At 50.4% G+C, this 12,149-nt stretch overlaps 1 protein-coding gene across 1 annotated transcript in view; it reads left to right on the top strand.

The window, feature by feature from the left end:
- Positions 1 to 12,149, top strand: part of WDFY4 (WDFY family member 4) — a 215,777-nt gene that overhangs the window by 51,579 nt on the left and 152,049 nt on the right. The window contains exons 13-20 of the mRNA XM_060240960.1: positions 1,175 to 1,389; positions 2,501 to 2,616; positions 4,704 to 4,899; positions 6,102 to 6,178; positions 7,666 to 7,887; positions 8,383 to 8,567; positions 9,297 to 9,528; positions 10,361 to 10,512. Of these exons, the coding sequence (XP_060096943.1) occupies positions 1,175 to 1,389; positions 2,501 to 2,616; positions 4,704 to 4,899; positions 6,102 to 6,178; positions 7,666 to 7,887; positions 8,383 to 8,567; positions 9,297 to 9,528; positions 10,361 to 10,512 (1,395 nt within the window). The remainder of the gene's footprint in view (positions 1 to 1,174; positions 1,390 to 2,500; positions 2,617 to 4,703; positions 4,900 to 6,101; positions 6,179 to 7,665; positions 7,888 to 8,382; positions 8,568 to 9,296; positions 9,529 to 10,360; positions 10,513 to 12,149) is intronic.

Raw genomic sequence — 12,149 nt, 5'->3', positions numbered from 1 at the left:
GATGGCAGGATGGCAGGCTGTCCTCCGTGGCCTTGCAGGCTGCTTCTGCTTTTCTGGTGGGGGAATACTCACCCACTACATGCTAGCACAGGGGTCCCTGGCCTTTTCAAGCCTGTGGCCACCTCTGGAATTCTGACAGAGTGGTGGGCACAATCACAGAATTTCTGCCACAGGAGGTGGAGCCGGTCACAAAATGGCTGCTGCAGGAGGACTACAAAATGTGAGGAAGTGAGGTTACAGAGAACTCTCATAGAATCCTAGAGTTGGAAGGGACCTCCAGGGCCATCTAGTCCAACCCCCTGCACGATGCAGGAAACTCACAAACCCCTCCCCCTAAATTCACAGGATCTTTCTCATTGCTGTCAGGTGGCCATCTAGCCTCTGTTTAAAAACCTCCAAGGAAGGAGAGCCCACCACCTCCTGAGGAAGCCTCTTCCACTGAGGAATCGCGCTAACGGTCAGGAAGTTCTTCCTCACGTTGAGCCGGAAACTCTTTAGATTTAATTTCAACCCACTGGTTCTGGTCCTGCCTTCTGGGGCCACAGAAATCAATTCCACCCCATCCTCTATATCAGTGGCCCCCAACCTTTTTGGCACCAGGGACTGGTTTTGTGGAAGACAATTTTTCCACGGACTGGTGGGGGGGCTGGGGTTTTTGCTGACCCAGGCTGCTCTCAAGTCCATACCCCGTCCCTGTCCCCCATGGGGGTCTTTAAATAAGGAGTAGGGCAAGGTCTCTGCCTCACTCTGTGTCCCAGTTGCTAACGGGCCATGGACCAGTACTGGTCCAGATCCTGGGGGTTGGGGACGCCTGCTCTATATGGCAGCCCTTCAAGGACTTGAAGCTGGTGATCCTATCACCTCTCAGCTGCCTCCTCTTCATAGTAACTCTTCCACATTTGGGGCAGAAGTTCTGTTGAACAGGATAGTTTTAAATTTGCACAGCTAGTCAGAAACCCTGATAGGCAAAAGCCCCGCCTAGCCCTGCCGACTTTCTAAAGGCAGATGCCAGGAAAGGGGTTGGCAGACGCTATGGTAGTCATGGGCACCATGTTGGGGACTCCTGCTTTAGACTCAAAGGCCATTTTAGCTTTCCCCCTGTCTATTTCAAATGTCAGAGCTGGTTGTCCTTAGTCCTTATGGGGGGCTTGTTCCTCCTCCCCTCTTATTTCAGTTATCCTGGGAACTCCAGCATGCGGTGGTCTGTCACCTCCAGTCCCTGATGAGGGTGGAGAAGAACCGCCAAGAGGCCTGTGGTGCGGGCCTGCTGGACACCCTGGTCTCCTGCTGCCGAGAAGAGCTCCGCGATGCCCGCAGCCCCCTGCACTCGCCTCTCCTCAGGCTTTTTGAGAAGCTGGCTTCCCAGTCCATTGAGCCGGACGTCTTAAGGTACCCATACCATCTTTCAGGGAATGGGATCTTTTCTATTGGCCGATAGCAGATGTTGAGAGCATGCGTTGATCCATGTTATAGAAAACGTCGGGAGAAAAGGCTGAAGAAGAACTTGATAAGCGAAACCATGAGGATTCCTTTAATAAGTGCTTCCTTATTCTCTCAGTTTAAATCACGAACAGAACACCAAAAGGCTCCACCCACGTCTAGAGTTTATTTTGAAGAGGCAATTGCCAGTGAGAGACTGATGCAGTGACATTGTGGGGTTTTTCGAACAATACGTGTTCCCTTATTTTATTTTGCACTAAACAAGAACACATTTACACACTTACAGTGTGATAGTATTATTGCTTCCGGTGTTTTTTGCAGCTCTTTCTATATACACCAGTCCCAGTTGTTCTACTCACCCCAGGAGAAAATGGCTGCTTTGGAGTGAAATCTGTGGCCTTGTACCTCACAGAGGTCTGTCCCCTATGCATTCCCTGGCCTCTCCCAGGCTCCGCCCCCCACATCTCCAGGAATTTCCCAATGCAGAGTTGGCAACCCAAAGCTTAGCAAGTGATAATGTAGCAGGGCTTGGAAAGATCTCATGTAGAAGTCCCGGCAGTAGTGTTGCCAACCCCAGGTTGGGAAATCCCTGAACATCTGCGGGTAGACCCTGAGGAGAGCATGGTGTGGGGAGGGGCCTCAGTAGCTAGAGTGCCATAGAGTTTCCCCATAGCAGCCATTTTCTCCATCTGTGTTGGTCTCTGTCATCTGGAGATCTGTTGTGATTCCAGGAGGTCTCCAGGTCCTACCTAGAGGTTGGCAACTCTAGCTGGCAGCAGAGTTGTCTGTGCTGTGGATGATGGCCCAGTGCAAAGGACGCTGACTTGGCAGGAGGCCCTTCACTGCCTGTTTCCAGCCAAGATCCATGAAAAGGAGATGGAATCACAGGAGCTGCTTGAAGGCCAACAAAGCTGTCCGTTTGATGGAAGTGTCACTCAGATGCACTGCAGCCCATAATGTCCAGCTGTTCTGACCCAAAAGGAACACATTCCTGAGTCCAGGATGCTTCTGCAGGTGCTTGCCTTTCTGACTATCCATCTCCTTTCCTTGCCCTCTTCAGACAGTTTCTCTGCCTCAGGATCCCATTGCTTCCTCTGCAGTCCGGGACCTGCGCAGCCCCATCCCTGGCCCCTCTGGGATGCAAGGATGGCTCATTCCAAGCAACGTGTGAAGAAGGTGAGATCAGCAGGATGTGGCACGTGCAGTGGAGGCCTGTGACTTTCTATGGTTGCCAGCTCCAGGTTGGGAGATTCCTGGAGATCTGGGGGGGGGTGGAACCCAAGGAACGCAGGGGTTGGGAAGGGGAGAGACCTCAGCAGGATATAATGCCATAGAGTCCCCCACGACCACCCTTCAACGATCCCATAGAGCCCCCCCCACCCCTTCAAGGCAGCCTTTTCCTCCAGGTGAGTGGATCTCTGTCAAGTGGTGATCAGCAGAAATCCCAGGAGATCTTCTGGCTCCCCCCAGCAAGCCTTTGGGAGGGGGAGACGGTGGCCCTTGGTCCTCCAGAGATGTTGGCGATATTTGATTGGAGTGAGAGTGTACAACATTATCATCTTGTCTGGTTCCCCTCCCCCATTATTATGGACATTTTCTTTTAGTAAATCAACACTGAGATTCCCCTTAGTTGAAACCACATTTGGGAACCATCCAGACTGTGGTCCGTGGGGATAGGCCCCCAAGGCCCTCCCTCAGCCCTCACAACCACCCTCTCTCTCCTCCTTCGGCTTTCCATTCACTCCTGCAGCACAGTTTCTCCATTTGTAGGAGAAAAGAGGCAAAGATGGCATTCTAAACTGAGACTGCCATTTCAGGAAGCAGATTTCAGATGCCCGCAGTTATTCCCTTGCAAAGCTTTCCATCTTGCCAGTTCGCATCTGCAAATATACCAACAAGTTGTTTTTACTTTCAAGTGAACAGTTGTTTCTGATGACATTTCTTGCACTGATAGTCTTACAGTGGCCAACATCCTGATTGAGCCTGGAGATCTCCTGGAATTACAGAGATCAGTTCCCCTGGAGAAAACCGCTGCTTTGTGGGATGGACTCTTTGGCATTAAACTCCACTGAGGTCCCTCCCAGCCACAACCCTGCCCTCCAGGAGAGCCAGTCTGGTGTAGTGGTTAAGTGTGCGGACTCTTATCTGGGAGAACCGGGTTTGATTCCCCACTCCTCCACTTGCACCTGCTGGAATGGCCTTGGGTCAGCTCTGACAGAGGTTGTCCTTGAAAGGGCAGCTGTTGTGAGAGGCCTCTCAGCCCCACCCACCTCACAGGGTGTCTGTTGTGGGGGAGGAAGGGAAAGGAGATTGTGAGCCGCTCTGAGACTCTTTGAAGTAGAGGGCGGGATATAAATCCAATATCTTCTTTTCTTCTTCTCCCCAGGCTCCACCCCCCAAAAAAATCTCCAGTAATTTCACAGTCTGGGGCTAGCATCCCTAATTTAAACATGGAGGATTGTTCTCACTTCTTCATGCGTTTCCCAGGAGAAAACTGAGGGGTGCAGCTCTATATAGGATAGTCTCTGCTGTTAATTCAAGGCCATAGGGTTTTCTAAAAGCCAGGACATCTAAATGGAAAGTCCAGTTTCAGAGGCACTGATAACCAAGGTTCTCTCTAAACTGCAGAGTCTTGTGAGCAAAAATTCTACTTTGTGAGCCACTGGCATTAAAGTTGGGAGCTACTGCATAAATTATGGTGCTCTGGGGTCATCCTTCCTGAGCTAAGACAAAAATGCATGAACTGGAGGCTAAAAATCTGTGAGCAGCTAGCTCACGCTTACTTAGGTTAGAGGGAACACTGCTGATAACTCTTGCTGAGTGGTTTTGGGATTGGGGTGTGGGTGTGATAGGGATGGATTCTTGCTCTCTTGCCTTGCTTGTGGTTTCCAGGAATCAGCTAATTGCTCCTAGTCAGAGAACCAGAATGCTGGACTAGAAGGTCGTGGCGTCTGTTCCCACAGGTCCTGCCTGCCTCAGAGAAGCACAGTTCTTCAGATTATATGGCTTTTATAAGTGAACAGCAACTGTGTTAGGGTTTGAAATTCCACTACCTTTGGCTTTAAAGCACTGCACGAAGAGTGCAATCCTGACATTGTGGTCGTATTATCTGTAGTTGAAACGATGCTGTTTGGCTCCTCTGCTCCGTGTCTCGTCTCTCACTGCTGTGGCTGCATCCAGTTTTTATGTTTTGGGATTCATCTTTGAAGGCAGCAGTGTTGCTCCAGAGCAGCCTAGATGACCCTGTGCATTTTCTGCTCTAGGTTCACTGACTGATCCTGCACATTGTTGCCCAGCTCCCCCAGTTTTGGTCGCACCACGGACATCTGAGAGCTCAGCGGTGGCTCTCGAGGCAGCCACGAGTCTGATTGCCATGACTGCTCCACGCAGCTTCCAGCCACAGAACACCTGCCTGGCACCTTCCTTTGTGGAGTTTGACATGTCCTCGGAAGGATATGGGTACTTCCACTGCCCTCCCAGCCTCTGTCCGCAGAGAGCACCTGCCCAGTTTGCGGTGATGCCAGACACCAGCTCCGTGCTGTTCACATTCAACACTTGTCAGAGATGCTCTAGCTCAGGGGTGCCCAAACTGTGGCTCTCAAAGCCCCCACCCACCCTGTTGGCCAGACTGGAGAAGGCATTTGTCTCTTTACATCACTTCTCCAAGCCAAGCCAACCAACAGCTTGGGGAATGCATTTAAAGTTGCTTTCTTTTCACCTCTCCCTCCCTCCCTCTATTTGCCTCCCTGCTCTCAAACATTGGAAGTTTGTGCCTTGCGGCTCTCAAACTTCTGACGTGTATTCTGTGTGGCTCTTATGTTAAGCCAGTTTGGCCACCCCTGCTCTAGCTGATCCTGCATTGAGCAGGGGGCTGGTTGGCCTGTATGGCCCCTTCCAACTCTGGGATTCCATGTCATTCCTCAATGGGCACAAAGTGCTTGTTTACAGATCAGAAGTTAGCCAATGTCCCCAACCCAGAGCACTTCCATGGATTATAGAATCATAGAGTTGGAAGGGACCGCCAGGGTCATCTCGTCCAACCCCCTGCACAATGCAGGAAACTTGCAGAACTTGAAGGAAACTTCCCTTTCTGCAGCATGGAATGAAAGATTCTTGCCCACTGAATACTCCTTTAGTGGAGGGGAATATCCTTGGGAGGATCCTGGAGTTGGAACCCTCTGGGTCAGGAAGGTCCCACGCTCACTAGCCTATTTATTGTGGGGTGAGTTTTGGAAGCGAGAGCCCAGTGTGTCATTTGCATGAAATGCAAGGAGGAATTAGGAGGGAGGGAGGACAAAGGGCAGAGCACAGGTGACAAAAATGGGATTGGCCCATTCACAGAGACTGGTGCGCTGCAGTGCCAGCCAATTCCATGAAACTGATGTATATTGAATCAAACCCTTGGTCCTTCAAAGACAGTATAGTCTACTCAGACTGGCAGTGGCTTTCCAGGGTTTCAGGCAGAGAAAGGCTTTACACATCACCTATTGTCAGATCTTTTTAACTGGAGATACCAAGGATCTGCTACATGCCAAGCAGATGCTCTGTCACTGAGCCACAGCCCCCCTAAGAGATGTATCCAATTTCTCAGTCAGTATATCTCTGTATTTATCCCTCCCCCTCCCCCTTCCCTTATGTTATTGTCTCTCTATCTGTTGCAGCTGTTTATTTCTCCCAACTTTGGCTACGGTTCTGGGTCCCAACACTGAAAACTCCATCTCTGGAGGAATCGGAAAAGGTAGGAGCTTCTAGCTTCAGGTAGGTGCTGCTAGGTTAAAATTGGGCTCTCTGTGAACTGTGAGAAGGGCTTCAATATCTCTATCACATCTGCCCCTACCTTGGTGCATTTTCCAGCCCCTCCCCACCCCCGCCATCTTCCCAGGGAGTTTTCAGCATGAGTTTGGGCAAGTGTCCATCCCTTTTCTGTAAAGTGGGGTTTACAAGAATGTTTCACATGAAGGAGCAGTTGGAAGAAACTCAGTAGCTAATTGCCAAGCTCAGTTGCCTCTTTCTTGCATGAAAAATAAAATATTTGTTTCAAGACTTTATTCATTAGACATATAATGTAGATCTCTTTTGGTGGTCTGGCATTCTCTTTCAAAGGCAGCATTTTGCCCTGGGGCATTCCCAGAGCTGTGTGTGTGTAAAGCCAGAGCCAAGTTATGGTGACCTCATTGGCCAGGTGGTCATGACAAGTGACGAAGCAGAGGTGGTTGCCATTGCCTGCCTCTGCAAAGTCTCCCTGCTTAGCTCCCAAGAGCTGACAAAATGGGGTATCTCATGCCAGGGCACATCCCTCCAGAGCTCTGTATCGCTCCTAACATCACGCTTTTTCAGCCAGATCCGGCCTTTTTCACCCTAGCTATGTACGGGAGTGGATGGCATATGAGGAGGGAGCTTCAATGGGCTATGATGATACTGTTGGTTAATATCACAAGCAGCCCTGTTTTGTTACAAGTTCCCCCAAGACCTCCATTTATGGCTGCCAGTTCTGGGTTGGGAAATTCCTGGAGATGGGGGGCGGGGGGTAGAGCCTGGGAAGGGAAGGGGTTGGGGAAGAGAAGGGAAGGGAAGGATCTCCGTGGAATATAACTGTGGAGTCTACCCTCCAAAGCAGCCATTTTCTTTAGGGAAACTGATCTCTGTAGTCTGGGGATCAGATATAATTCTGGGAGATCTGGAGGCTGGCAGCCCTCCTGGGAGAATGCCGCCCCCACTAGAAAAGTTCATGCTCACCCTGGTTGCTCTAAGCAGAGCCTGGCTGGCCAAGGGTTCCCCTGGTTTAAGGCCCTCCCTCTGCTTCAGGGTTATCAGAAAGGGGGGAGGAGTTGAATGTCCACTTGGCACTCCATTATACTCTATGGATCCCCATAGAATATAATGGAGAATCAATCATGGGTATCTGGGACTCTGGGAGAGCTGTTTTCTGAGGCAGAGGCACCAAATGTTCATCATAGCATCTGGTGCCTCTTCTCAAACAAATCCCCAAGTTTCAGAAAGATTGGACCAGGGGGTCCAATTCTATTAGCCCCTAAAGAAGTTGCCCCTGTCTTCCATTATTTCCAGTGGAAGGAAGGCATTTAAAAGGAATGCAGTCCCTTTAAATGTGATGGCCAGAACTCCCTTCGGAGTGCAGTTGTGCTTGTCATACCCTTGCTCCTGGCTCCACCTCCAAAGATCTCGGATTGGGCAGCCTTCGTCTGACCTCTTGCTTCCGGGTTCTAGGCCCCCGGTTGTTCCCCCCGCTGGATGGCCTGACCTTCTCTTCCTGGTTTCTGCTCAGCAAGAGGGGCTCTGCTCATGATGCCCCCCACCCCCTGCGCTTTCTTACCCTGGTGCGTCACATGGCCCGGACGGAAGAAGAATTCATCTGCTTTGCAGTGAGCTTCTCTCCTGAGAACAGTTGCCTGACCGTCTCCACAGAGGAAGTGCTCCTGCAGCCCCTTGGTAAGGCTTCTGGCTGGGGCCCCAATGGCAGGGGGAGGGGGGACAAAGAAAAGGAGATTCGGGGGGCTTGGCTGGAAGGATCCCTGAGGCCTGCTGCTTCTTCGGGTTACTTTGGAAGCCTGACTGAGGGTTTCTCCACAAGGCTGATAACACTTTAATGAGTGTCATGACAGAACTCTCCTACCACCCCCATGTCCCCAGCCTTGGAGTCAGGAGTCAGGCCGCTTCAAGGATTCAGACCCCTGATCCCCACGTTGGCAAGGCTGTGGGCCAACAGAGAATTGTCGACAGTGTCAAATGCTGCTGATTTGTGGTCACTACAGCATCCGCTGAAAGCTCTTGCCTGTTGCAGTCTTTTCATATACCAGTGAGAACACTAGATGCTTCCCTGAAGCTTCTTCCCAGCCCTGTTTTCCCCTCCCAGGGCTGTACCCCATCTACATGCTTCCCTCTTTGGCCTGCAGTATATAATTTTGCTTCTTTCATCTGTTGCAGACATCATGGAACCCAAGTGCGAAAGCTTGGGTCAGTCCTCTGTCTTCTCTCAAGTGCAATTCAGTTGCTCTGAGCTGCTAGTTACTGGGCAGTGGCATCACCTTGCAGTGACCGCAGCAACAGAAACGAAGAGGATTTGCATTGTTTCCGCCTACATCGATGGGCAACTGCTTGGCTCTGTTAAGGTAAGAGCTCTGCAGTTGGTGTTCACTGAGCAGCAGCTTGCTTCTCTTCTGCATGGTCAGGCTTCATTTACAACCTGAAGCATTTTTTATTTTGTTTGCTTTCTACCCAGTATTCAATCACAGGTGACTAAGGGAGCAATCATAAGCTGTAATCATAATCATCAGTAACATTTTCTTCTAGGGTTGCCAAGTCCAATTCAAGAAATATCTGGAGACTTTGGGGGTGGAGCTAGGAGACATTGGGGCGGAGCCAGGCACAAGGGTGTGATAAGCAGAACTGAACTCCAAGGGAGCTCTGGCCATCACATTTAAAGGGACAGCACACCTTTTAAAATGCCTTCCTTCCATAGAAAATAATGAAAGATAGGGGCACCTTCTTTTGGGGCTCGTAGAATTGGATCCCCTGGTCCAATCCTTTTGAAACTTGGGGGGTATTTTGGGGAGAGGCACTAGATGCTATACTGAAAATTTGGCGCCTCTACCTCAAAAAACAGCCCCCCCAGAGCCCCCGATACCCGCAGATTAATTCCCCATCATTCCCTATGGGAATTGTTCATGGAGGTGCATAATGGCTGTGGGGGAGGGGGGAAGTTTGTAAAACCGGGGGATCCCCCACTGGGACCTGGGGATTGGGAAGCCTATTTTCTTCAGTGGGTCTTGTTTCCAGGCACTGCAACCCACACTCACAGGTGGCAATGCCAGGCGATGGTCTCCTTTCTTCTGTTGCAGATGCAATATATCCAGCCGTTCCCAGGCAGTTTTGTTTCCATGGATGCGTCCTCCTTTATTGATGTCTACGGCTATGTGGCGACCCCACGCGTTTGGAAACAGAGGTCTCCCTTGACGTGGCGCCAGGGCCCGATGTACTTGTTCGAAGAAGCCATGTCAGGAGAGACTCTGCAGAGTATTTTCAAACTGGGCCCGAGATACTGTAGCAACTTCCAGGCGGTAGAACTTAGAGGTAAAAAGCCCATCGGTGGCCCTTGGAATCTACCACATTTCACAAGACTGCTGAGGGGACGGAGGGAGAGCCCATCCTTGGCCTTATTTGTTCTGTAAATTAAATCTCAATCACAGTTCAAGGTCCCTTTCTTTCCTAAAGAGAACTTCAGCAAAGGCCCCAGCAAGTGTTCATTACCTCTAACAGGCCTGGGCTGTGTCATTGAAACTTTCGTGCGTCCTCGAGTGGTATTGCAGATACAAAGAGCAGGGATCCTAAAACGACATACCAGACCAGAATGTAGAACAAGATCCCCAGCCCTTTTGAGCCTGCAGACACCTTTAGAATTCTGACACAACAGGGCGGATGTAGCCACAAAATGGCTGCCACAAGAGGCGGCACCAGGCACAAAATAGCTGCCATAGCTAACCCTGTCACACGGGGGGGGGGGGTGAGTACACACACACACACATGCTGTGTTGGCAGCTGCTGACAAACAAATGCTTTTAAAAATCCTCACAACCTATCAGATCTTCATAGCTAATCAGAAGCTGTGCTGGAAAACAGCCCCACCTGCTTTCTAAAAATATTTGGTGGGTGCAAGGAAAGGCGTCGAGGAGTGCCATGGTGCCCATGGGCATCATATCAGGGACCCCTGCATTAGACCAGGCGATTTCTGATGCTCTTCTTAGACCCCCTGCTTTCTCGCAATAAAGGTGGTGTGTTATTCAGTCCCCATTGCCTCAAAGAGGTTTGATCACAGAAGATGTTGATCTCACTGGCATCAGAGGGTCTTTGCCTCGTCCTGTTGAGGACCTTCTTCCAAATCTCCTCCACCCATCTCTTCCTTTAGGAGAAATCTCCAATATCAGTGCACTGACCAGAGCCTTAGTGGCCCAGGAAAAGATTTCCTTTGGAATCAATGTGATGAGCTCCGGCTACACCACAGTCAGAGACATAAGGGACTGCTATGGAGAGGTGGATGGACGCCTGATAGCCAAAGAGGTAAGGCTTTGGGCTGTTTTGCCAGACAAAGAAACTGCAGCTGATCTTATATGCTTTCCCAGGGGCCATCACTGATGTCCTAGAAGTGGCCTGGTGACAGTACCCAAACCCCTCCAAACACATCCAATAAATTCACCCGTACTTCTGAAATAGGTCTGATGTACAGTAGTTCTGGAAATCTGACCTTGCCTTGTGTGAAGGCTTCCATGCCATAGTAAGAAATGAGGGATGTGAGATTTTGGAGTTGGATCTTGAGTGTTAAAGATTCAGCCTCCATCTCAGGGTCACCAGAGGAACTCCATTGGTTCATTTAGCCAGAAGGTAAATGTTTTCCCATGTTAGCTCTTCCCAGCTTTCCCCCAGTGTCAAAGTTCACACAAATCTTTTTTCCAGCATGTTCTTTCAGCCTCCCATTCTGCTAAAGACAGTGACCAAGAGGTAGATCCTGATCAAGAGAGAGAGAGAGAGAGAGAGAGAGAGACCTTTTCTGGAGTAGCAGTCACTCCATCCTCGGGCTTCTGCCTTCCCTGGCTCAACCAATCAATTCCCCACCAGTTGCTGTGTGGCTGTATTTTGATTCGTATCTCCCTCCAGTTCCCCCTATGTCTTCCTGATCTTGTTTTTTAGCAATCAGGAAGACGCGGGGGGGGGGGGGGAATTGGAGGGAGATGTGAGTCAAAACGCGGCCACACATCTACTGGTGGGGAATCAGTCGGTTGAGCTGGGGAAGGCAGAAGCCTGAGGGCAGAGTGACCACTTCTGTGGAAAAGGTCAGAGACATAGAGCAGTATATATGAATGCAAATGCATTTGAAGGCACTAATCCTTCACTGGAAAAAAAGCTAAAAATATATATGTTCTAGACTAGAACCTTTCCACACCTCTGTGTTGCTGCTGTTTTCCCAGTGAGTTGAATCTACAGCCAATGCTCCAACTTTTTTTCTTAAATTTGGATCTGACCCTCCCCATGTGTCCTGCACTTTCTTTAAAAAAGGGTTGTGCAACTGTGTTGTCATATACTTCATCAGTGATAGAACCTTCCTTTTTTGCACATGTGCAGGAAGTGGCTGGGTGGCTCAGACTGAGCGGGGTGAAGCTAAATCCGGCGAAGACAGAGGTCCTTTGCTTGACGTCGGGGTCCGGGGAGGGAAATCCGCCTACCAGCTTTTGAAGGTGCGCCGCTGATAGCGGCGGACAGGGTCAAAAGCCTGGGGGTACTATTGGAGTCCTCCTTAACGATGGAGGCTCAGATAGCAGCCACTGCCAAGTCCGCATTTTTTCATCTTAGGCGGGCAAGGCAGTTGGCCCCCTTCCTGGAGCGCGATGATCTAGCAACAGTGATCCATGCCACGGTCACCTCGAGGTTGGACTATTGCAATGCTCTCTACATGGGGCTGCCTTTGTGCCGAACCTGAAAGCTGCAGCTAGTGCAGAATGCCGCGGCCCGGCTGCTGTTAGGACTCCCAAGAAGGGAGCACATCTGGCCAGGGCGCCGGGATCTGCATTGGCTGCCAATAGCTTACTGAGTCCAGTACAAGGTGCTAGTTATTACCTTTAAAGCCTTATATGGCCTAGGACCTGCCTACCTGAAGGACCATCTCTCCCCACATGTTCCCCAGAGAGTACTGAGATCGGGAA

This window comes from Heteronotia binoei, chromosome 6 (assembly GCF_032191835.1).
Source record: "Heteronotia binoei isolate CCM8104 ecotype False Entrance Well chromosome 6, APGP_CSIRO_Hbin_v1, whole genome shotgun sequence".
NCBI lineage: Eukaryota > Metazoa > Chordata > Lepidosauria > Squamata > Gekkonidae > Heteronotia > Heteronotia binoei.
The sequence above is the reverse complement of the archived record's forward strand: the minus strand, read 5'-3'. Positions and strand labels throughout refer to the sequence as shown.